Consider the following 25,874-nt stretch of genomic DNA (forward strand, 5'->3'; position numbering starts at 1 on the left):
TGTCTTTTTGGCGCGAAATGGACCCCACCAAATTAAATTCTCATCTTCCCTAACTCTTGTCATATTTATTATTATTTTTCTCTCATAAATACAACTACTTCCCTTCTTCCTTATCCTCATCATCCTCAACCATATTCCCAAACACTTACTTCTATTTTCTCTCTAAAATAACCGCACTGAACGCACCGTATCGTACGTACTGTCCACTAACAAAACCCCAAAACGGTGTCGTACTGCAAATTCTAAATGCCCGTTACTCTATTCTTCTTCATTTTTCTTTTCTTTTTCCATCCCGTCGTTTCTCTCTCCTCCGACGGCCTCGCTCTTCTAACTCTTAAATCCGCCGTCGACGGCGACGGCGCAACCGCATTTTCCGACTGGAACGAAAACGACCCCACGCCGTGCCACTGGTCCGGCATAAGCTGTGCAAACATCTCCGACGATACGGACCCTCGCGTCGTCGGAGTTGGTCTCGCCGCCAAAGGCCTCCGTGGTTACCTCCCGTCGGAGCTCGGAAACTTAGTCTATCTCCGTCGCCTGAACCTCCACACCAATGCCTTCCATGGTTCCATTCCCGTTCAGCTCTTCAATGCCACTTCCCTTCACAGCATATTCCTCCACGGTAACAATCTCTCCGGTAGCCTCTCTCCCTCCGTCTGCAACCTCCCACGCCTCCAAAATCTCGACCTCTCCGATAACTCCCTCGCCGGAACCATCCCGGAGTCCCTCGGAGACTGTTCCCAGCTCCAGCGCCTTATTCTCGCACATAACAAATTTTCCGGCGACATTCCGCCGACTCCATGGCCGAAGCTAAAAAACCTCGTTCAACTCGACCTCTCCGCGAATCTTCTACAAGGTTCGATTCCAGACCAAATCGGCGAACTAAACTCCCTCGCCGGAACCCTAAACCTCTCATTCAACCACCTATCAGGTAAAATCCCAAAGTCTCTAGGAAAATTACCGGTGACCGTTAGCTTCGATCTTCGGAACAACGATCTAAGCGGCGAAATTCCTCAAACTGGGTCGTTTTCGAATCAGGGACCCACCGCGTTTCTCAACAATGCGAAACTCTGTGGGTTTCCTCTACAAAAAACATGTACCGGTTCAGCGCAGAGTGAACCGGGAAAAAATCCCGGTTCAGCTCGACAACGCGTGAACCGGTCTAAAAAAGGGTTGAGTCCCGGTTTAATCATTCTTATATCGGTAGCTGATGCTGCTGGTGTGGCTTTAATTGGGCTTGTTATTGTGTATGTGTATTGGAAGAAGAAAGATAATTCAAATGGGTGTAGTTGTAGTAGGAAGAGAAAATTTGGTGGTAGTGGAAACAATGAAAGATCAAATTTGTGTTGTTTTTGTTGGTCTTTAGGGTGTGTTAAAGGGTTTAAAAGTGATGATTCTGATATGGAAGAGAGTGAGAAAGGTGGTGGAGGAGGAGAAGGTGGTGGAAGAGGGGAAGGTGAAGGTGAATTGGTGGCAATTGATAAAGGTTTTAGCTTTGAACTTGATGAATTGTTGAGAGCTTCTGCATATGTGTTAGGGAAAAGTGGGTTAGGGATTGTGTATAAGGTGGTACTTGGAAATGGTGTTCCTGTGGCTGTGAGGAGATTAGGGGAAGGTGGTGAACAAAGGTATAAGGAGTTTGCTGCTGAGGTTCAAGCTATTGGCAAAGTGAAACACCCTAATATTGTGAAGTTGAGAGCTTATTACTGGGCTCAAGATGAGAAGCTTTTGATTAGTGATTTCATCTCAAATGGCAATTTGGCTAATGCTCTTAGAGGTTAGTTCAGCTCCTTTACATTTTTTTTATGTATGTATGTATGTTTGTATTCCTTTCTTTGTTTTTTTCCCTTTTGGGTATTGCTGCTTTCATTCTTGAGGAGGCTTAACCTCCATTTTTACTCTCACTATCCTTATTAGAGTAGCAGGCTTGTGGGAAGAGAGCAGCACTATTTCATTGACAATGAAAGTTCAATAAAGTACTATTAGTAAAATAATGAATGAGTGCTAAAGATAACATGGTGAAATTTGAATCTTAGGGAATGTATTACTACTACCATGAATTTAATTGGTACTATATAGCATACAGAAAATTTACACATGCATTCAATCATATCTTATCATTATATTAGTTTGTCATATTATTCTTAAAATATTTTCACAAATGTTCATGTGATGAGATGTATATACATCTATAAAAAAAATTACGTCAAGTGTAAAACAATTATCTTTTACTAAAATTTTTGGTTGAAGTTGTTGTAGAACATTTAATTTACAGGAGTGAGGGCTTGAATTTTATGTTATATGTATGTTTGATGATTAATTGGTCAATTGGTGTCATTTTATTTCAGCCAAAAGTTAAACAAAATTATTGTCTTTTCTAGTTTGTAGAAAGGATTGGTAGCAAGACAAACAGAAAAAGTTTAATACTACTTTTCTATAGAAAATGGTACTAAAATATGCTAGATTTACTTTCTGGAAAATAACAAAAGAAATCGAATTTGGAGTTCTGTCTTTTTCCATTGTGTCTTTATATTTATAATTGTCGTTTTCTTTATTGTTTTGTGGTACAATAGGACCAACGTGGTTTGTTAGCTGATGCAAATGCAGAATATTAAATTTCTATATGTCTTGGTAGAAATGAAGAAATATTATTATAATTTTGAAATTTAATTTGAGGTGAGAATGTGGGTGTGGCTAGGTGAATACTTACTATATTAATTAGATGCATATTTATTATTGGTAAGGGCATTGGATCGAGAAATTGTTTGGTAGTACAAGAGTGTCAGTGATATTGTAAATGTCAATGAGCTGTCCTTTGTGGACATCCAAGAAGGACATTCGCCACGTGTCTGGGAAATGGCATTCATGTCTGGGACCGTTTACTTCTATCTAGATCTTTATCTCTCATTCTAAGCACATGGTGCCACTAAACAAACCAACATTTTAGGCGGAAAAATTGCAATTAAACACCTCAGTGAGTCATGTTCTTGCATGCAGCTTGATGCTATGAAGCCCTCTTCCTCTCAGTAAAATCTCAGTCGATTGATTAATCTAACAGTTGTCATATTAATATTTCAACGGTTAGATTTACTTAATGACTCGAATGTGACCATAGAGTCGGGAGAGGATCCAAATTGGGTGTCTTTTGACTTTAATATTCTATTCAGTTGTGTGGATAATTTTTATACATAATTTTCAGTTTCACACCCTTCATAGTATCTTTGAAAGTAGCTTTGTATTAAGTGTCATTTATTTGTAGTCTGAAAATGAACTTGCAAGTTTGTGCTGCTTTTGTGCCTTTATTTTAATCAGCTAAAGTTTAACTTTTTAGCTTTTGGTGTTTTTTTTTTCAGTAGAGCTTCCTAGTTCTTGGGCTCTTGGTGAACAACTTTGCTTTTCTTTGTTACATTATTAATCCTTTTGGCTAAACTTTTTTGCTTTCAAAGTAGTCTATACCAGCTTCACGATCTCTTGATTCAATTGGACCCTACCAGAACAGTTTTCCCACTCCTTTGCTTCTACTACACTTATGTTTGGCTATGATAAGGAAGATGCTATGCTAAACACATAAAGACTTAATTTTGGCTTTTGTAATAGTGGAGTATGTTATGTGGGATGTAAGATCTACCGACCAATTATTATGTTTGACACTTTTATACAAAATAAAATGAAATTGCTACATTTGACTATCTCAAGAAGATCATGAATTATGTATAACTGTATATGTATGAATTGAATAGCATAAATATGTGATTGCAACAAAAAATAACTCTAATCAGCATTTGCATTCTGTAATAGATTTATGATCTTCACAATAATTTATTTTGCTACAAATAGTTCACATTTAATTCCAATTATTTATGCAGGGAGAAATGGGCAACCATCTCCAAATCTTTCATGGTCAACCAGGCTGAAAATAGCCAAAGGAACAGCCAGAGGTTTAGCTTATCTCCATGAATGCAGTCCAAGAAAATTTGTTCATGGTGACATCAAACCCTCCAATATCCTTCTTGACACAAACTTCCAACCCCTCATTTCTGATTTCGGTCTTAACCGGCTGATCAGCATCACCGGCAACAATCCCTCCACCGGCGGTTTTATGGGCGGAGCTCTTCCTTACTTTAAGTCATCACAAACCGAGCGAATCAACAACTATAAAGCTCCTGAAGCCAAAGTACCAGGATGCAGACCCACCCAAAAGTGGGACGTCTATTCGTTTGGAGTTGTGTTACTCGAACTGCTCACTGGGAAATCCCCAGATTCTTCTCCAGGAGCATCAACTTCCGTGGAAGTACCTGATTTGGTAAGGTGGGTAAAGAAAGGGTTTGAACAAGAAAGCCCTTTATCTGAAATGGTTGATCCATCACTTCTTCAAGAAATTCATGCCAAGAAAGAAGTTCTAGCTGTGTTCCATGTAGCACTATCATGCACTGAGGGAGACCCTGAGGTCAGGCCTAGAATGAAAACTGTCTCTGAAAATCTCGAAAAAATTGGATCATAATATTTTGATGTTTACCAGCTGAAAGTATAGTGAGTCTGAGACTGGAAAGGAACATACACTTCTGTACCATGATTCATTTTTGTGGTAGCATTCAGAAGATTTTCTTGTTGGGGCATCAAGATGGGGTTACAATTTGCAAATACTTTCATTCATAAATGTGATTTGTCGCTTTAGCTTCTGTTTTGAAGTCAGAGCAATTTTTGACAGAGATCATCATCAAATGTCTCACCTTATCTCTATACTTTTTTAGGCTACAGACCAAAGAAAGTTAATAAATTATGTTTAAATATTGTTGTTGTCTCATTCTATCCAGAATCTGATTACAAATCATTTCACATTAGCTAGCGTTATTATTACTTAATTGGCAAATTCATATGTAATATGGTGTATAAGAAATTTTTTCTTTTGCTCAAAAAAAGAAATTTGTTCTTGACTTTACATATTATTCTTTTCTATTTGGTCCCCACTTCAAGATGGTTGTATTTGTTGTAAATTGTAATAGTGTTTTAATAGTTATTCTATGACCCGGTCAAAAAATAGTTATTCATGATACGCGCCAAAATGTGTTATAAAAAACAGATTATACGTATCACCAACATGTGATCATCATTTAATTGAAGATGAGATATTTTCAATTGATTTTTTTTTTTTGAATCCGAGTCTAATGTTTGAAGGATATTTATTTTTAAGAGTTTAATTACTATGTACAATACAAAATTTTAAATTATAGTAAAAGTGATTGTTGAGATTGACCATAGTATAAAGGATGAATTACTCATAGTTGTTTTGGTCCCTCGAACTCTACATAACTACATAAGGAGTCAAAATAATAATAATAATATTCCTCAAATAAAAATAATTAAAAAATGAATATATGGTTATGGTTTGTTTAGCTTTGCCACTTGAAATGAAAGTGAGATAGATATTCATTTTCCCATGCTCCTTCCCAAATTGACAATGGCGTCTTGTTATTCTTCTTCTACGTATTTTCTTTGCAATTTCAATTGCATTCCCTCTTTGAAAACCCCAACACCACTAAAATCTCCAAAAACGCTAACCACAAACCCTCCTCCTCATTCTCATTCTCATTCCTTTGTTCCTCTTCAACTTCGTTTTTCAAACAGAGCTTCTCCTCCCAACAAAAATCCCACTACTTCTGATGATGATTCTCTTCAAACTTCACCCCTTCAACCATCTTCCCCTAAACCCCCTTCTCTGCTTCCTCAATTCAGGTACCTTTTCATTTTTACTTTCTTCTTCTGCACCTCAACTTTTCATTAATTTCTCATTTTTACTTGTTGAATTTCATTTTATTCATCATAATTTGGGACTTTCAATTTTGAACTTGATTTCCAGAGTTTATTTTTATTGCTTACTTACTTCCTTCCTTTTTAAAATTCGTTTTACAAGGATTTAATTCAAAGTAAATAAATTTTACAATGTCAATCAAGAATTATTAGAAATGTTTGACTTCAACAAAATGCGATTTTTTTTGTAAGATAATGAGTTGAGAATTACGAAATTCAACTGTTTCTTATTGGTATTAAAAATCTTAATTAGTCTTCTAATATGCTTCTCATCTCTTTTGATATGATATACTATCTCCAAAATCCTCTCTCTTACTAATTCATTAGGTAAATCAAAATAGTTATTACTTTTGTTTTGGACTGCTAAAATTTAAATGAAAAATATGTAAGAACACAATTTTGATTTTAAAATGATAATTTGAGATGGATGGAGTATTGTAAATTGAGGATTTGGAGTTTCATTTTATGGTTTGAAACTAAATGGGTTATTTACGGATGGCTTAAATTTGATGAAATTCCCGCCGTTGCTTTGTTTGAATTTAATTTTATGATAATTGTGGTTCTGAAATTGATTACAGTATTATTTAAGAGTATGTACTTACTTATTTTAATTATTATTTATTATTGGGGGGATTAAAGTTTGATAATTCGGCTCTGAACACTGAACAGAGATGGGTGGTTTAAATTTGATGAACTGGGATTGGAGATACTGTCCATTGCATTGCCGGCTGCTGTGGCCTTGGCAGCTGACCCAATTGCCTCATTGATCGACACGGCGTTCGTTGGGCACATAGGTACTTCTGTGGATATGCATTTTATGATTTGAGTTTTTATTTAATAAAAAGGAATTGTGAGTTAGCTTTGTGCAGCTTTTTATTCTGAATCTGGAAGCTAATTATTCTAATTGCTTACGTTGTTATTTATGTCTTCTCGATTGCAATGATGATAGTAAGGATTGGATTTTCTCTGGGTTTGTCTGTTTGTTTGTTGGTTTTAGAATTGTTGTTGTAGATAGAATTCTCCCTTAATTAGTTTTCTCTATACAGGAGCTGTTGAATTAGCTGCAGTTGGGGTTTCAGCTTCTGTGTTTAATCTAGTGTCAAAAGTTTTCAATGTTCCTTTACTGAATATTACTACATCCTTTGTTGCGGAGGAGCAGGCACTGATTGGAAAGGAGGAAGATTCCGGTCAAACTGATGAAAACGGTATGATTTTTTTAGAATGGTTTTGCAGTTTCCAGTAGAATATCTATTTTTCCTGGACATGGTTGTAGATTTTCTTGATCAAATGTATCTATTGATAGTTTTGGTCTCATGTGGGTCTTATCATGAATTTCTCAGGCAATTCCCAAAGCAAGAAGCTTCTTTCTTCGGTCTCAACTTCTTTAGCACTTGCTGCAGCTCTTGGCATTGCTGAAACAATAGCACTTTCACTTGGCTCTGGCATTCTTATGAATATCATGGGTATAGCCGCTGTATGTCAAATTTGGCTGATTTTTGATCCATATGTTCGCTAATATTTTTATTATTTTCCTTATTGTTCTAATTTCTTCCAAGTCTGTGACGTAAAAAAAAATTCGTCAAAGTCTGCAATTTACCAGGCAAGGCAACCTCGCCAACCCAAAACAAAGAAAGTGAAAAGAAAAAAAACAATTATTGGTCGCAAACACTAGAAGCACAATTATTTAACTAGTTTAGATCTAACTGTCTGTGTACAACTTGTGTGGAGAGATAGAGCTACTATAACAAGTCAATCTTAATTGGAAGTAATATTTCTACTAATATTTAATTTTGAGTTTTATCGTGTATAATGACTTTACGCTATCTCTCTTATTTTATCTCTATGGGGGTGCCCAATTGTTTTAAGGATCATGCTAACAAGTGCCCTTAGGGCACATGTTAAGGATACAAAAAATAGAAATTTTGTATTGGAAAGAACAAAATTTGAATTTTCAAAAGTTGAATATACAGTTTTCAATGTAATTTTTCTATATTTAGATGCTTAACAAGTGCTCTTGGGAAGAACACTTGTTAGCATTTGCCTTGTTGTAATGAAGCATGGAAATGTTGACAAAAATAAAAATTTGAATTTCAGGTGTAAAATTATATTTTGTTTTAATTAGAGCTTTTAATTGGTGTATGAAATGTGTTTGTGATGGTTCTCGTGCCCAACTTAAGTTCTATAACAATTTTGGAAAGTTTTCAATTTTAATTGCATTCTGTTTTGCTGTAGTATGAAAGTTAATTATTCAAATTGTAATCAATTTGAGAAACACATTTAGTCGTTAACAATCATTATAAATTTACTGATTTGCATCACATTCAGCAGTTATCAGTCCTATCCTATGCATAGCAAGAAAAATTATATATCCTGGTATTTTGTTACTATATTGTTGGTTTGAGGTAATAAAAAGTTGGAAAACAAATCAGTTTTTCCTGCTCTTCACGGGCATTTGATTTTATATAATAAGGGATTTGACTTGTATAATCTTAGATTGAACATAGATCTTGTTTGCATCATTAGTTCCGCTTTGTATGCTGTACAGGATTCTCCAATGCATGGACCTGCCCAGCATTTTCTTACATTGAGGGCCTTTGGTGCTCTACCAATTGTGATTGCATTAGCTGCACAAGGCACTTTTCGTGGATTTAAGGATACAAAGACGCCTCTATTTGCTGTTGGCAAGTATTGCAGCATCTTCCTACCTCCCTCCATTTACTATATTCATATGTTACATGCAGTTGATATCAATTGGGATCTTCGGCAAAAAAATGAAGCTCTTAATTTACAATTTTGAGCCTGTAAATAGCTATATTTTCCCAAGAACAAAGACTTAAACATGCCTCTTAAATAAATAAAAGTAAAAAGACAGTTTTACATAATTTGTAAGTTTGAATTATAAGCAAGTATCCATGGTAAATATGTGATGAAAATTGTATAGTTGACTTAATTGCTGAGATCATTATCTGCTATTTATATTTTGTGCAATAAAGCAAAGTCTTTAACTTTATTTAAAGACACTCTCAGTTCATAGTAAAGGCCCCCTTGGTCTACTATCTTAAATGCAGGCTCAACATAATTTTTCAATAAAGAATAATGAATTAATTGGGGATTGAACTAAGAAAATAGCTATTACCGGTAAAACATTTGACGTGTTCTTTCTTTTGCTTTTTCTGTTGCATAGAATAGCAAGCAGATTCTCTACCAATTTCTGTGATTTCTATGAGCTGTCAATTTCTTGTTTTTACATGTTTATACTCTGCAAAATGCTCCATGCAGCCCTGCCAGTGTTAATGTGGATAAATAGGAGTGCATGTCTAGGTAAAGGATTTGTTGGATGTATAAATGACAAAGGCTTCTCTTGAAATGTCAGGTGCTGGAAACTTTCTTAATGTCATATTAGATCCAATACTAATATTTCTTTGCGGTTTTGGAGTTGGTGGTGCTGCAATTGCTACAGTGACCTCCGAGTATGTTAGGGATGCGGTAAACTTAGTATTATATGTGCATTTTGCACATTTCCCGTAATTCATATTATCTTCTGCTTTTAACAGAATTCGGCTTTTTGTTCACCAGATATTTAATAGCTTCCATTCTTCTATGGAACTTGAGTGGCAAAATGCTGCTAATCCCTTTTGACTTTGATGGGAGAAAATTTTTCGGCTATCTGAAATCTGGTACCCGCTTTTCAATTAAGCTGAATCATTTCTTTGGCTGTTCTTATCGTTTAAAGAAAACAATAATGATCAGAGTTGGATAGAACTAGGTAGATAATTCCAGAGTTTTCCGACAAGATCCTGCTGTCCCGGTGCGGTGCAGTGTCTGACCCAACGACGTGGTCCGCGACAACATGAAACAAGATCCCAACGGGATCCAGGCGAGATCCCGCTATCCTCGCGTAGTTAATCCCAATATTTTCTAGCGAGATCACGCTATTATTTCTTCCTTCTCTGTTTTGTTGTTTCTACTTTCACCTAAGAAGAAGAGAAAGTAGAATATACTAATGAAGATGATGCTTATCTTTGATTCCTATGCTAGCACGTGCCTTTGAGTTTTAATATTTAATTATTTAATTATTGTGTTAAAGACTTCAATGTGCATCATCTTTATTTCCGTGATTTTTGTTGTTATTTCAATGTATGTTTTAACTAAGAGTAAGACTCGTGGATTCTTATTACTAATTATGAATTTTTCAGAGTTTGAGTCATTTGTTAATGTTGCACTAAATATAGGTTTACATAGTATTATTCATGTAATTTGTTCAAAAAAATAACAATTATCCCGCCTATCTCGGAACGCGCTATCCTGCTATCCCACTTTTGGGGTTGGCCGCCACGCACCATTATCTGGGATTAACTATCTAGGGATATTAGTTTCCACGTTATATCATTGAAATGCGCATGATAGTGGATATCAAATTTAACTTGATGAGTATCTCAATAATGTCTTATCTTTTGAACTAATCAACTCAATAAGAGTATGTGGATAACATAATTTTTTCGCTTTTAATGATTTTATGCTTAAATGGTTTGTCACTAAACATATATATGATACGACATTATCTCATCATGTAATCGTTACCAACCTCATCTAGTGGGAAAAAACTTTTGTTGATTTTATACTAAAAGTGTTGTCTCTATTGATTTTACATGCATAACTTTTGCTTGAAACTTTTGAAGAAACATTACTTGCTGATTCAAGTTTGATTTTACTGTTTAATGACTAGTCAAATGGAAAAAGATTGTTTAGAAACAAGAAGAATATAATTTGTCGAGCAAAAACATTTGTTGGAGATCTTACTAGGTTATACTGCGTAGTGTAAAAAAATGCGGCAGTTGAGTTGAATTTTTTCTTCTGTCAAACCTACTTTCATCATGCAATGGCATTTCATAGAAATCTATTGCTGATAGAATCATAGATAATTGACTTTTTTGAAAAATAGCTACAATTTTATTGGATAGAGACCATGTTTGAGGGATATTATAATTACATTGCCTTTCAAAGGTGAAGTTTGTGCATGTGTACTTATTACAGGACTTCTTTTTGTTCATCTATAAATTATGATAATGTATTCGTTTATTTAGTAACAAAATATGATTTTCATTGGCTTGAGAATGTTTTGTTTAGATAACATGTATTTATTGACAGAAGAAATCATGCGAGTTAAAAAGTGACACGGATTAATTTTTTGCTTTTAATTATTGCATTTTGTAGGTGGTCTTCTAATTGGCAGGACTTTGGCTGTGTTTATCACTATGACACTCACAACATCTTTGGCAGCTAAGCAGGGCCCTATACCTATGGCAGGCCATCAAATTTGCATGCAAGTTTGGTTGTCTATATCTTTGCTCACTGATGCTCTGGCACTTGCTGGTCAGGTTGGATCATACTATTGCATTGGCCTATAGGCAGTTTAGCTCGTCCAGTTCCCAAATCATGCATTCAAAAGAATAAAATTTTATAATTATGAAGTGTAGATGGTGAATAGTTAAAGGCTTTTCATGACCACGAAATCAAGCAAATTGGGTACAATCAAGTTTGAAATGTTTTCTGATAAGAGAAAAAAATCCAACTTTCTAAGAATGGCTGAAAATACTGTCTCATATTGCATTTGCATGACAGGGTCAATATTTTTCCATTTCACTAGATGCCTAAATGATATTAGTAAGAATCCCAATTATCTACCATGTCCTCCAACATGACTGAAGAACAAAAACAGTTGGCGAGGTTTGAAAGAATTGGTTGTGCGTCATGCTTTTTCAAACGATAGAGATGCTACAGATTCTACCGGCAGTGAAATTCTTATTATTTGGAAATCTGACAAACTGATAGCAAATTTTTAGTGATTGCAATTTATTTTACTGAAACTTACTGTGTTATGTTAAACATTTATTTTATAGGCTCTTCTTGCTGGTAGTTACTCGCTGGGAAATTATGAGCAAGCACGCCTTGTTATATATAGAGTGATACAGGTTACTGGTTGTTATCACCATAAATGGCTTCCCTTCTTTATTTTTTTTTAATCAGATTATGACATACACTGATCCACAAGTCCTTTTTCTCCTTCTCTCTTCTACGTTTCTAGCAGATTGGTTTAGGAGCCGGAATCACACTATCCATGATCTTATTTTTTGGGTTTGGAGCTTTTTCTAGTTTATTCAGCACAGATTCAGAGGTTCTGGATGTTGCTCGGTCAGGTATATTGGTAAGAAATCACAATTTTTTGCTGAGAATTAAATTTATTATCAGTTTGAAGGTTTCATGGCACTCCTTAAATGCCAACTCAAAATTGAAATCAGTGTGATTGAATTCACTTCACTAGAAGAGGATTTGGTCCATGAGAGCAGAAAAGTGAAACTCTTGTTTTCTTCTTGACAAATGGGGTACCATGATCAATTTATTTTGTATGGTTACTTAGTTGTGATGAATGCATGCACATAGGTTGCTTTTTGGAGTTATTTTTTCACAGAAGGTATGCCATGACAACAATGATCAATGTAACTGATTGTTGCAGGCTACGAGTTGAATTCATTTGGATGACTTTTTATGTTGAAATTTATTGTTAGATTCAGATTGTTATTCATTTTATATGTGGATGAATCATATCCTGCCTGCTAATGCTTTCGGGCAGTATCAGAGATATGTAAGTGCTTGAAGGATATTTTGGCCTGGCCTGGCCATGCCAGCCTTTTAGTGACAATACCTAATGTTTGTTATACGTAGTTTGATTCTCCATTCTGATGTATATGTATACATAGTAATGTTGTTTGAAATATCTGAAACTAACCCACATGTGCAGTTTGTTGCTGGATCTCAACCAGTGAATGCTTTGGCATTTGTTTTTGATGGGATTTATTATGGAGTATCAGACTTTGAATATGCTGCCTACTCGATGGTAATTACCTACTTCAATGATTAATAGATGCTTAAACATTTCAAGTTCTTTTATCCTCTTAACTGGTTTCCTTTTGTCCTCTCTCTTTTTTCCCCTTCTTTCTAACCTCTTGTCTTTGGATTTTGTCAAGGATAGGTGCTAGTTGGACTAATTTCTTCAATTTTCATGCTGGTGGCTACTCCAATACTTGGACTTCCTGGAGTCTGGACAGGATTGTTTCTCTTCATGACTTTGCGTGTTCTCGCTGGAGTTTGGAGGTAAAGTATATAATTTTTCTCGACAGATAATGCATTGTACTTCTTCATATTTGGATTCTTGCACAAAGAAAAATGGCAGAATGATACAGGACACATTGGTTTATGTTGAAGTTGTGGGATTTTAGAGAAAAGGAGAAGAGAAAATAGTAAGGGTTTGAATATTATTGATAATAACTTTATGCTAATTTGATTACAAAAGACTCAATACTAATATCTATTTATAGAGAAACATAGACTCAATCCTAAATAAGGAATAAATCATAATAATAATTATAAATATTCTAAGATATTTCTATAATTATAAATTGATTCTAAGAAATAATTTAAGATACTCTAATATAATATAAAAGATATTATAAGATATTTCTAATATTCTAACACTCCCCCTCAAGCTAAAGCTTACTACAAGAAAATATTTTGCTCCACAAAATAATAAAAAAATATGGAGAGGCAACTCAGGGATGCATGTGAAGTCGGAGAGAATTGCTATAAATATAGCCTAGCCAGATAGTCTGATTGATCATCAGCCTGAGAGAAATTCATGGCAGACAATTGAAAAAAGCAAGCTTCGTTCTTCTAAAAAACTGCATTTGGAAGCTTCAAACCAATAATAATGGAGACTCAAAATATTTAAACTTGAATCTGCTTCAAGGAGAGAGAGGCGTGCTTCAAGGAGAGAAAGGCAAGGCCAGTGCATATGGGACAAATTGCTAAGGTAAAGTAAGTCATGAAAATAAAAGACACCGTTAGAATAACCACTAACGGAAGAAGTCATCACTAATATAATTCATATGTGGAAAAAGGGACACCACCGAAATGATCGTCGGTGGGAATAGAAGCCACTGTTATAATATATTAGTAAGAACTAAATTGCATGACAAACACCGAAGAAGAAGCAGCGCGACTCTAACCAACAAAGTCATGATCAATCAACGGAATTAGAAAATGCGTCCAAACAGGAGAAATAACGGCTGTTTGAACAATGACACATATTTTTGTTGATCACAATTGGAGAGTTAGAGCAGATTTGGATCCATCAAAGAGAGAATAATCGTGCATCAAGAAGAATCCCATCAATTGAATTATAAATCTTCCAAACCTGTCAGCTAAGAGCCCACTCATTAGGGCTGCAACAGCTGCCACGACAAAGGCTGGAGAGTTTCCTCGACCAAAAATCTGATCCCACAGTCGATTTTCCAAGGACACCACAATCATTTTATTTTATTTATAGAGAAACATAGACTCAATCCTAAATAAGGAATAAATCATAATAATAATTATAAATATTCTAAGATATCTCTATAATTATAAATTGATCCTAAGAAATAATTTAAGATACTCTAATATAATATAAAAGATATTATAAGATATTTCTAATATTCTAACAGTTTAGATAGAATTTGGCATTATGTTGCGATCATTAACTTTTTATTCTCTTTTTACCTATCCTGCTGAGGATGGGGGGAATTCTTTTTGGATTACATGAGAAGATTTTGATTGTGTTAATATTTATATTTTCCTTTTTTTTAGGTTAAGCAGCAAAAGCAGCCCATGGGATATGATCTGGTATAAAGATGGAGCAGAAGATTGATTTGGAAGAGCTCCAATATGAGGATACTAAAATGTTCTGCACCCTATCCTGCTTACCAAATCCTTGCACTTTAAGAGAATCCAATAGCAGTACAGGGCTATAATAAATTAATAGAATGTCACAGAATTTCCTGCAAACCAAATGCCAAAATCTTTCTACTACAAGCAGAGAGTTTGAATGGCTAAAAGAGCACAGGGATGGAGAAACTTGTTGAATGACCGGCATGCACCATAGAAGCTAAGTCTTTTAACTTTCTGGCATTTTTTGGAAATATTCTTTTATCAGGAGATTGTGCATTCCTATGCATATTTCCGTTGCTGAAGGAAGCTTCATGTTAGAGCCTGATTTCTGGTATTGGCATGTGCTCTGTTATTTGTGGTGTATATGTGAGGTTATAGGATCTTAATTTCTTTTCTAGAAATATATCATTATTGTTGATGTAATATTCGATGACCAATTGGTTAAAGGGTCTAAGTTTCTTTGCTTTTGGTGATATACAATTTAGTAAATGTAAATGTGTTGCCTTGGTTCTCGGAAGTGTCTGTAAATAAATAAATATCTAAATATGTTGATTTCTTCACAAATCATCTGTAAATAAATAGCTAAATATGTTGATTTCTTCGCAAATCATCCTTTTGTCTTTATAATTTTATTCATCTGTTAACTATCAGTAATAGTGTGCAACAGAATAAATGGTGTGACATAGTAACCATGCATGTACAAGGACATTTTCAAGTTTCAACAACCAAAGTAATGAGTTAGATTGTAGAGATCAAATGCTAGATGAACTTTACTTTTTATAAATAAGCAGAGTATCATGTCAAAAAAGTGTCTTCCAAATAGTACCAAAGGGCATCTTATTCATAGTGCAAAATTCTTATATGAACTATAATTATAACACAATGCAAAATTCATTCTTAGTACAGAGCATCTTTATAGTGATTGAGATACTGAATAGATAGCAGAAACATGCGTTATTGAATCACTGAGGTAGGGAAAAAAAGACCCTGTTATAAATAACCCCACCAAAGTGAAAAACAAAAAACCTTATAAGGACCAGGCAACTTTAAGATCCTATATGTGAAAAACATACGTCTAGTAACTTCTTCTCTTCCAATAAGCCAAAATCATAATCAGGACTTAAGAAACTATAATCATAACCTACTTCAAGATCTGCAAACTGTCTATTATTCCAATTTTCAGGCAGGTAACTACCCAATTTCTGCAGCTGTTGAGAAAGATCACTCAGCTTCCTACTTTTCCCGGAACTAAATCCATGCAGTGTACTTCCATTATTTCCTTTCTCTTTCAATTTAGTGTTTTTATTAGTATTGTAGTTCAAATCCTCTACTTGGGACATTCTTTCAATTGGTCCCACACTGTCACCACCAAACAGATGAATTCCCGGCATGTAAGGTACTACTATTTGTGCCTCATCATTAGATTGGCCTCTCAGCTTGCATTCCAATCCCTTGAGCTCACTTTTCATCCCATCAAAATGTCCATTTTTATTTTGCTCATTTTGTGACTGACCATGGCTTATCCTGGAGGACTTGCCAGTGCCACGACAAAATTCCTTGATTTCTGCAGAAGTTACTTCATTCTTATGTTTCTTCTCAAATGAATCTTTGGTTTTGATGTCATAATGCTCAGAATTTGGTCTTGTATTGCTATCTGGAAGCATATTCTGTAGGTTCCCAAGGAAATGGTTGCTGCAGCTCAACTCAAAGAATTTCAAATCCTCCACCAATCCTCCTGCTGTTTCTTCACTTTTCACCAGAGTCCCATTTTCTACTCCATCAGAAGAGCTACAATCAGCTCCTAAATTCATATCTGTATTTATAGCCTCCTTCTGCACATGAAAACACTCTCCACCTATGCCAGAATTCTCCAAAACTTTCTCCAATTCACTCTCTAGTCGTTCGTTTTCTCTAGGTGTTTCAAACTTAACATTCTTGTAAGACCCTTGATGAACCATTTTCTTACTTTTCTTATTTCTGATCACTTCCTTGGCTTCCTCTGAGTCATCGACAGCAAAATCATTAGAAAAAATCTTATTCTCTTCATGAGACTGACGAAGATTACTCTCCAGCTCTTCAGCCTTTGCAAGATCCTCACCATTCAGAGACTCTGCAGAACCAGCAGTAGATGATGGTGGTGATCCATTAGGAAAGTTCAAACGAGCACTAGGTCCATACATGGCCTTAGCTGCTTTATCATAAGCAAGAGCAGCATCATGTGCAGTAGTGAAAGTACCAAGCCAAAGCCTATTTGCTTTCTCACCAACATGTTTACCGTTGATAGGTTCGCGAATCTCCGCAACCCATTTACCCCAAATCCTCTGTCTAACTCCTCTGAAGTTGCAGTCAGAATTCTGAGGACCACCTTTACCTCTCATGCACCCTTTTCTTGAACCTTTTGCAGGAACTTTGTGAACCAATTCCACCCCATTATCTCCAAAACCAAGCTTTTGTTGTTGCTGTCTGTTGTACTTCTTCCACTTCTCAAGAGTGTCTTCTACTGAATCAGTTCTTCCACCACTGCGTCTCTTGCGTGATTTCCTTTCTCTGCAGCCATTCCAACAAGCAAATAAACAAAAAAAATTGTTAACTTTCTAGTAGCTCCTTCAGAAAAACTTACACAAATTTACAAAGCAAAGAAAAAATTATATACTTTAGAAACATAGTAAAAATCAATAAATAAACCTATGCAACACAAAAGAAAATAGATGAATTGAAAATAAATAAATAAACACCAAATAGAATTTTGGATCAAATGAAAGAAGCAAATTGATTGTTGGATGAAAATTAAATTGCTCGTAGTCTGAATTTACCAAATTGAGTTCAAATACAATTTAGAATATAAATTGTCTGATTTTCATGCAATGATCGAAATTCGATTAATTTTCATCCAACAGATGAATCTATGATTGAAACACATATTGTCTAATTTTCATGTGATGATCAAGATTTGTTTAATTTTCATCCAAAGTTGAATCTATAATTGAAATACAAATTGTCTGATTGAAATACAAACTGTTGAATATGTGTGATTGTTGAAACTCAGACTTGGAATCTATTTTCAAAATTAGCAAAATCTCAAATTGATCAAGTTGAGATACAAGTTGAAATATGAATTGTCTGATTTTCGTTTAATGATTGAGATTCATGATTGCATACAATCAATTTTCATTTCAACTATAGAAATCTTAAGATGAATATAGAAGAAAGAAACTGACCCAGAAACGGTATCAATCTTCATGCGCTTTTTGCTACTCAAGGAGCATACAATTTGATTTCTTCTTCTTGTGTTGTTTTTGTGTATAGTTTTGGAGTTTGTATTTTTCTGAAGGGTTTAAGAGAGGTTTTGGAATTTGTATTGAACTAGTATTGGTGTGCCTCCTTGTGTTTCGGGATACGTGCATGTAAACGTCATCACAAATGTCACTTAAGACTTGGATACTAAGAAAGAAAAATGTTGAAGTTAAAGTCTTCAATTTATTTGTGACTTTGTGTTATGTAACCTTTCTACAAAGGAAAATATAGATTTTTAATAAATAAGAGCATGGATTTTTAATAAATAAGAGTAACATAGATTTTTAATAAATAAGAGTAACATAGATTTTGGATAGGCTTGATGACGTGGCTAATTTTGAGAATCTAATGTGAAGGCTGATGAACTTCTGGGGTTGTGACACGTGTCAGTTGTTGTTTCATGGTGGCAGGCTGTCAAGAGGTTTCTTCATGGTGAAGGGCTTCCTCTCTATTTGGTGTTGTTGTTTGCAGCTAACTTTTTTTGAACAGTTTTATTTCTGGCTAATTCTTGTATTTTTCCCAACCACATCTAGAATTAGTTGTATTTGTTTTGTCTTATGCATTTTGGTCTCTACGTTTTTACTACACTACACTATTTTCATTATTATTATTAATGAAAAACTAACATGTGCCTCAAAAGTATGTGTTAGTGATTTATATGTAAAAATTTATATTTTCAATCAAACATTGTATTACTCAATAAGAAAACGTAGTAAATCAAAATTCAATAAAAAAAAAGTAGGCATTGAAATGAATGAATTTCTATTTGAGGTAGTTCTGTACTGGCAAAATTTGTAATGTGATTTTAATTTATTTATTAGAAATAGAAACTTTATGAAGCAGAAAATATATTCCATTTTAATATCTGAATATGCTATCTTTCCTTGTGCAGACATACACATAAATCATGCATTCAATTTACTTACAATCTTATCACTATCTCACTATTTTTGTTTGGAGAAAATGCATTTAAAGTTACCTAAACTTATCGTTCGAATTAAATACACATTACAGTAGCAAATATATAAATATAAATCTCGTTCGTACGTATAAATACAACATATTACCAATATTTATTTACAAAAACATGTTATAAAAGGGTGATTCTCTTAACTCAAAAATCTCGGTGTTTTTTTTTTTCATATTTTGAAATTTGGAATTGTAAAATGATAATGTGATACTAAAAAATAAAATCAATGATGTTACTAAAACTCTATTTAATAGTCTTTTACATATTTTGAGTAAATATGTGAGATAGATAAACAAAATTTTACTACTTTTTTTTAGTCTTTATTATATATTTCTTCAATTTTAAGTTCCTTGAAAAAATTTACTTTTGTTTTTTATTTTATAACAACTATTGTGTATTTTTTGAATTTTTAAGTATTCTTTTCAATAATATTTATGACATTATTAGAAATTTTCCTAAAAAAACTACAATCTTTTAGCATGTGATAAATTAAACATAAATTTTTAAGATTAAATATATATATTTAATTCATCTTTTATTGAAAATTTCTAACTTCTTCTAAAAAAAGTTGTTAAACATGTAGTAAACATTACTGAAAATAATTATTTAAAAATTCAAAGGATATTAATAGTTGATTTAAAATTAATGACAAAAAATGAAAACGAAAAAATTTTAAATGACTAAAAGTTAATGAAATTTTTTATAAGGATAGAAAACAAAAAAAAGAAATTTACGTGGACTAAAAATTTACTTAACCCTTTAAATAATAATACTACTTAGAATTAAAGTATGACGTGCCAACTTATGATTCAACTAGATTCTTCATCCTTTCAAATGTTGCTCGTAAAGTATTGGTCATCCTTGTGTTTACTGTAGCATTCGAGTATGCTTTTAGCTCTGGAGGAAAGGTGTTGGATCCTCATTGCAATAATCTTACACCTACGATAGTGAAAGTGTTTGTTTGCACTCAAGATTGACTGAAAGGGTCTCCTTTCTCATATCTATTTGATGAGGATCTTGAAAAACTTGAAACATTCAAGAAAGGTAATTTTTGTTACAATATTTTTAGTTTTACAAACTTTGTATTATATTTTAAGTTCATTGAAAAATAACGAAGTACTCTTTTTTGCATAGATTATTTTTTCAACGTTCTATACAACGTCATCTGCTAGCGTTGTTAGTCTTGACGATTTAAGTCATTTGTTTCTATTTTATTTTTTATTTGAGTTTAGGAATCATTGTATTTGAAGTAATGCTTTTGAAATAAAGAGATTATTTGAGTTTAAAGATTATTTTCTTATTTCGAAGTAATTTCACAAATTGATGGTATTTTGTTTGAAAAGTACCTTTGAAAGCCTTATATTTTTGCAGATTTTGTAAGCCTTTTGAAAAATATATTTTATATGTAGATGATTTGAATTGAAATTTTTATTAGCTTCGTGATTTTAGAAACACGAGGAATATGTTTAGATTTACTTATATGTTACCATGCTCTTTTATTTTCTCACAAATCAGAGTTTGAGGATGTGGAAAACTGATTATATAGTATCTTTTTGGAAATAATTAGGATAATTATATAAAATTTAGCTTATAGGAATAAAACAATTTGGTTCAATTTGATGTAGAAGCAGTTCAGTTTGGTATCATCCATATTATAATAGTTCAGTTCAATTTGAACAAGTAAAACTAAGTTAAAACCTATTTGGTTTGGTTCAGTTCAAAGTAATAAATCGGTTCACTAATTTAAAGAACCAGTTTTGTTTGACTTTGAATAAATCAAAACCAATTTGATTCAATTTTTTCAAATTGAAAATCGGTTTGGTTCAATTTTCAAACAATTCTAATGTATAACTGGACTTTACCCACCCCTATATTTAACACTAAATATCCGTAAATAAATTAACACTAAGGCACTTTTTTTATAACGCCAATAAGCTAGCTTATAAGCTTGTTGGATTAAAAGAGATGTGTTTGGTAAACAATCTTTTATCATCAGCTTATAATTTATTTTAAGGCTTTGTTTAGTAAAATTAAGTTATAAGCTAGCTAATAGTTGAAAAGCTGACTGATATCTGAAAAGCTAGCTGATAGGTGATAACTTATGATTTATAGCTGAAAAGCTAATTAATTGAAATTAAAGTGATTGATAAATTTAACTTTTAACAATGTAAAATGACATAATTATTTAATTTAAAATAACAAAAGATGTGATATTCTTATTCAATCTCTCATAGTTATTGTTTTACTCTATTTTATTTTTAATCATTTTTCCAACTTTACTTTATTTTTATTTTTTTGCTTTTTTCTTCTTCGTATTCTCATCTCTCCAATAATATTATTCTTCATATCTCATATGTCTAAAACCCTAATTTCAAGTTTTTTTAATTGGTTCTGCTTCTATTCGTCCAAGTTGTCGCTTTCGTATCGTTTTATTTTTTAATTTGTCGTTTCATTTAAATTCGACTTTGAAAAGGATACCTCAACGACGACGATACCCCAGTTACTCCTCCAACCTTAGGTTATTCCTTGGTAACCTTCGTATTGAATTAATTGAATATAATTAGTGTGAATGTACGTTGAACTGGTGTTAGTATTGTAATCACTATTATCTCATGATTTCTCAATTTATAACAGATATTTCTACGTTAGCAATGTGCTCACTACTTACTCATGATTTTCTCAATTTATAACTTACTCATGATTTTCTCAATTTATAACTAAAATTTCTCCAATCCCTACTACTTTTATTAGCCAATTTACTTGTACTATGAAGAATATTGAATAATTTACAACAAAAACAAAATAAGATTCATTTTTAATAAAATCTATATAATAAGTTTAACCGTACCTTCTTTCTACCAATAAATATCTCAGTATCAACGAGCAATTGTCAATATTTTTAATTTCTATAGATCTTTTGCAATTTAATACAAGTTTCGGCTGATGCTGATTTATATTTTTTGAATTGACATTTATATCTTAAATTATTTATTAAATTAATATAACTAATATTATATAATATTTCTTTTACCATTGATAGTAAAATCAATTGGTTTAATATTTAGTGAGACAATGTTAAATTTATATAATATTTTATCAGTTTTAGTTTCCAGACTAAACTAGTAGTATGTGAGATCATTCTATTAAGTAAAAAAAAAAATTGAGACATTCTTATTCACTAAAAAAATGCATTTTTAGTTGGTTTAGTAATCTTACCAGTCAGTGTTCGGTCATGTTTGCACACAACCAACAAACTGTGACTAAGCCACTAGACTCATTACAATCAATTTTAGAAATATATCACCAGGAACAAGTTACTTTCAAATCAAATATGTCTAATTATTAGAAAACAATTAACATCCATTAATTGTTTATCACATAATAATAAACAAAACAAGTATACTATCTATATCTCCATATTAAATTTGCTAGATTGATGTGAGCTCTTTGATCGTAGTAAATATCTTATCTAAAAATTTATTACTTGTGTTATCATAAAAAACATCCAGGACTTCGTTATTGTATTCGTAATTTGAATTATGCTCAACTATATTATAACGTCAATTTGGGTGTCTACGTTAAATTGGACTAGTCCAAGTATCTTCTATCTTTTCTTCAACACTCCAAAAGATCTTTTAGTACAATCGAAGAGACAAATATGAACAATTAAAGGCTTCTTGAGCAGGTGTGCTTATTAAAAAAGAATAAAAAAGTATATGCAATTAACTTATAAGAAACAAATCATAACAAAAAAAACATGAAAATAACCATATTTGGTGAAATAAATGTGTGTGTCTTGATTGTGTGGGAAAAAACACATGTGTCATGTGCTGATCCCTCTCATCCAAGTGAAATAAATGTGAAACACAATGATTTATTTTCTTCCTATATAATGTATTTGATTGGCCTTTCGAATACATGTATATGTGTGCCATCAATACATCCAATACAACCCTAGGGTAACAAGTTAGATCATATTACTCATTTTGACATAAATAAAAAAAAAAACTACTTTTATTTAATTATTTACCTTGAAATAAGGCATGTATCGTTCATCTTCTATGACATCACGTGCAAGATCCATGTAGTATTTGCTCCCACCACTAATGGCTTCCAAAATTCATGAAATGATCTACTAATAGTTTCACATAACATTGGAACAACTCTCTAGCATCCCTGTTAGATGCACCCCTAGCAAATGGATGTACAAAGATGACAACTTTCTCTTGCACTGACATTCTTTTACTTGCTTAATCCATATTTTGATGGTAGGTCTTCACATAGTTGTCTAAATAAACTTTGTTTCATTCTAAAGGCATTCAAACATCCAACAGGGTGGCCATTTAGTATCTCATGCACCCAATCTTCTCTTTTTTGACGTGAAGTCGTGTATGGTTCTTTAAAATATATTTATAGTAATATGTCATCTATTGCATATGATGTCACATTCCAAAATAATGTATGTCTTTTTCTTTTTCCTTTCTTTCCCGAAATAGTGTATGTCTTTTTCTTTTTTCTTTCTTTCGGCGACGCACCTACTAGTAAAAAACACATACATAAAACATCCATGGCCATATTGAAAAAAACCACCCATAAACTTAAAGAAAGAGACATGGTTTACATATCATAACTCAAACACACAATGTTCATAAAACTTATAAATAGTACATGTCCACTAAAGAATCAATAAACTAAGGTAATAAAACAACGTAAACAATCATTTCTCTTTGGCATGCATATACAACAACCAATCTTTCATTGCACCATCATCCTTGACGTTGATAAGAATATCTCGTTTTGCTTCATTCTCCATCCACCACAACTCACTATCCTTTTTCAAATTGGATTCAACAACAATCCTATTAATAACAATGAATATTGCTACAATAGTTGAATTACCAGTACCATGCTTATTGGCATTAGAGTTTGATACTAAAGAATCTATTTGACTACTTAACTTTTTTGTCCTTCTTGATTGTCTTCTTTTATGTTTTTCCTTGACAAGTTTGTTAACCACCTTTGGAGTGTGTGCTGTTTTTTTGGTACTATCAACCTGTCACAAATTAGGGTTTGATGCCTTTTGCTTTGATATTTGATAGCGTTTCAGCAAGTGTACTGAATCGTTGCAAGTAATAATAAAACGGTAGTACCGAGTGTCGAACTCAAAGATTGTGTTTTACTATCGAATTATATTTAATTACTAAATTGAACAAAAAGTTTATGAATTGATTGAAATAATATTTAGGCTAAATTACATTCGTGGTCCCTTAACTTAATTTCAGGTAACGTTTTAGTCATTTTTTTTTCCCGACTTGGTCCTTTATTTTAATTTTAAGTGACAATTTGATATTTTATGTTTTAAAATTTCAACAATGATATCCTTTTTTATACAAAAATTCAAAAAAAAATTCAATCAAAACTCATAAAATTAATTATATTCTTCAATATAATACAAATTTCATCAAATTCGTAACGCAAATCTTCAAATAAACTCATATTTTCATACTTTATTTGATATTTTTAGGAATAAAGGACTAAATCGGGGGAAAAAAAAAAGATAAATGACTAAAACGTTACCTGAAATTAAGTTAAGGGACCACGAATGTAAGTTAGCCTAATATTTAAAATTAACAGTAATAAAATTGATATTTTATAATAAGAAAAATGTCAGGGATGAGTTTCACTTTGAATCCAACCTTGGTGTCTAATTTGGTCCTAGTTATCGGATTCCTTTATTGAATTATTACCGAATGCTCTTTATTATTCTTACCCTAATGTCTTAGTGACAGAACCTATAATTCCAAAGTAACCCCTAATTCCTTAGTAGATTTAAGATTAGAATTAAGCACACCGTACAAGAATTCTCTTTTTAAACTATTGCCTCTGCAACTAATTTAATTGGTTGCATGACCTGCATCTATGTCTAGACTACAAATTCATGAATTTCTCTTCTCAAGCATTCGTAAAGTCCACTTCCGTTTCAAAATACAAATCGTAGAACATTTTAATGTTGATCAATCAATAAAAAGCATTAAGCACATAGATGAGAAAAATAATTCAATAAACTCATTCATATAACTAGAAATCAATTTAGAAAAATAAGGGTTTCATCTTGTTACACTCATCCCTGACAAATAGGGTTTAGTTACTCATGACAGAGATATAAAATATAGAGATTAGAGAAGAATTATAAGAAAGATTCATGAATGATTCTTGATAAAACTATTCCAATGATGTTAGAAATGGTCGTCTTTGAGTTTCTATGCTAGGGCACAAGTCTCTCAACTTCCCAAGAGTCTAAAAGATCCCTAAAACAGTGAAAATTGCATTTTTACGAATGCTGATGCGCGTCGCGCGCCCCGTGCGCAGGAAACGCGCTCCAGACGAGCCTGAACAGTGTCACTGGTCCGGAAATGCGCTCCAGGCGTAGAAAACGCGCTTCAGGCGCGCCTGGACAGTGCTGAACGGCTGGAAATGCGCCTCAGGCGCGGCTGGCGCGCTTCAGGCGCACAACATCTGATGTCTGATGTATATTGCATTTTACTCTTCTTTCGAGTTTGAATTTGGTTCCAATGTCTTCATGAAAGTTGTAGCTATGGATCTTAACTTTCATTTGCACTTGGTTTGACTCCAATTGGACATCTAAAACTCCATATATGGCTGAAATACTCTACATAGATCTTGTTGATTTCTCACCAAAATTCAGCACTGCACTAAAACAAAGTAACAACGCAAAACTCCAAAAAATCTCTACTTTAACCAAGGAAATAACAACATAAACTTTTCATTAAATAAAAGAAATAAAATTAACAAAATATATCAAATAACTCCTTAAATTAACTAATGATTAAAGATAAATAAGACTAAAATCAATGAAAAATATGCATATGATGAAGAGTCATCAATATTTCTTAGTATAAATAATAGTTACAACATTTCCTCTAATAATTACAAATTAAGGGGATCAAATCAATTCCTAATTTATCTAACTTATTTTAGAAAAGTTGATAAATATAATTACAAAATAATATCATTATTT

At 32.9% G+C, this 25,874-nt stretch overlaps 3 protein-coding genes across 7 annotated transcripts; 2 read left to right on the forward strand and 1 right to left on the reverse strand.

Moving 5' to 3' along the window:
- Positions 1 to 15: 15 nt before the first annotated feature.
- Positions 16 to 4,939, forward strand: LOC101504994 (receptor protein kinase-like protein ZAR1). The gene is made up of 2 exons (XM_004492441.4): positions 16 to 1,777; positions 3,867 to 4,939. Exons 1-2 carry the CDS (start codon positions 247 to 249, stop codon positions 4,499 to 4,501), a joined length of 2,166 nt encoding a protein of 721 aa, XP_004492498.1. The 5' UTR covers positions 16 to 246; the 3' UTR covers positions 4,502 to 4,939.
- Positions 4,940 to 5,381: 442 nt separating this feature from the next.
- On the forward strand, positions 5,382 to 15,178 carry LOC101505307 (protein DETOXIFICATION 44, chloroplastic). 4 transcript variants are annotated; one of them, XR_012162337.1, is made up of 13 exons: positions 5,386 to 5,733; positions 6,478 to 6,602; positions 6,855 to 7,013; positions 7,149 to 7,282; positions 8,354 to 8,489; positions 9,182 to 9,278; positions 9,385 to 9,485; positions 11,023 to 11,186; positions 11,709 to 11,780; positions 11,897 to 12,013; positions 12,608 to 12,703; positions 12,834 to 12,960; positions 14,491 to 14,518. XR_012162337.1 is itself a non-coding variant. In XM_004492442.4 (13 exons), exons 1-13 carry the CDS (start codon positions 5,438 to 5,440, stop codon positions 14,549 to 14,551), a joined length of 1,680 nt encoding a protein of 559 aa, XP_004492499.1. In that variant the 5' UTR covers positions 5,392 to 5,437; the 3' UTR covers positions 14,552 to 15,178. The 4 variants fall into 4 exon arrangements, 3 of the variants coding, with proteins under 3 accessions (XP_073222185.1, XP_004492499.1, XP_073222184.1); XM_004492442.4 differs by having other exon boundaries at positions 5,392 to 5,733; positions 12,839 to 12,960; positions 14,491 to 15,178; XM_073366083.1 differs by lacking the exon at positions 8,354 to 8,489 and having other exon boundaries at positions 5,392 to 5,733; positions 7,149 to 7,271; positions 12,839 to 12,960; positions 14,491 to 15,178.
- Positions 15,179 to 15,371: 193 nt separating this feature from the next.
- Positions 15,372 to 18,109, reverse strand: LOC101505842 (uncharacterized). 2 transcript variants are annotated; one of them, XM_004492444.4, is made up of 2 exons: positions 17,790 to 18,109; positions 15,372 to 17,118 (listed from the first exon to the last, which is right to left on the reverse strand). In XM_004492444.4, exons 1-2 carry the CDS (start codon positions 17,810 to 17,812, stop codon positions 15,618 to 15,620), a joined length of 1,524 nt encoding a protein of 507 aa, XP_004492501.1. In that variant the 5' UTR covers positions 17,813 to 18,109; the 3' UTR covers positions 15,372 to 15,617. The 2 variants fall into 2 exon arrangements, with proteins under 2 accessions (XP_004492501.1, XP_073222186.1); XM_073366085.1 differs by lacking the exon at positions 17,790 to 18,109 and adding an exon at positions 17,588 to 17,728.
- Between the last annotated feature and the right edge of the window lie 7,765 nt (positions 18,110 to 25,874).

Source organism: Cicer arietinum, chromosome 3 (assembly GCF_000331145.2).
Source record: "Cicer arietinum cultivar CDC Frontier isolate Library 1 chromosome 3, Cicar.CDCFrontier_v2.0, whole genome shotgun sequence".
In the NCBI taxonomy this organism is placed as follows: domain Eukaryota; kingdom Viridiplantae; phylum Streptophyta; class Magnoliopsida; order Fabales; family Fabaceae; genus Cicer; species Cicer arietinum.

Excerpts from the sequence above, each read along its gene's own strand:
- LOC101505842 (XM_004492444.4), bottom strand. The coding sequence starts at position 17,812 with ATGAAGATTGATACCGTTTCTGG. Across the intron at positions 17,119-17,789 it reads AAGATTGATACCGTTTCTGG|AGAAAGGAAATCACGCAAGA; the intron begins GTCAGTTTCTTT and ends GAATGGCTGCAG.
- LOC101504994 (XM_004492441.4), top strand. The coding sequence starts at position 247 with ATGCCCGTTACTCTATTCTTCTTCATTTTTCTTTTCTTTTTCCATCCC. Across the intron at positions 1,778-3,866 it reads TTTGGCTAATGCTCTTAGAG|GGAGAAATGGGCAACCATCT; the intron begins GTTAGTTCAGCT and ends TTATTTATGCAG.
- LOC101505307 (XM_004492442.4), top strand. The coding sequence starts at position 5,438 with ATGCTCCTTCCCAAATTGACAATGGCGTCTTGTTATTCTTCTTCTACG. Across the intron at positions 7,283-8,353 it reads ATATCATGGGTATAGCCGCT|GATTCTCCAATGCATGGACC; the intron begins GTATGTCAAATT and ends TATGCTGTACAG. Across the intron at positions 9,486-11,022 it reads TTTCGGCTATCTGAAATCTG|GTGGTCTTCTAATTGGCAGG; the intron begins GTACCCGCTTTT and ends TGCATTTTGTAG.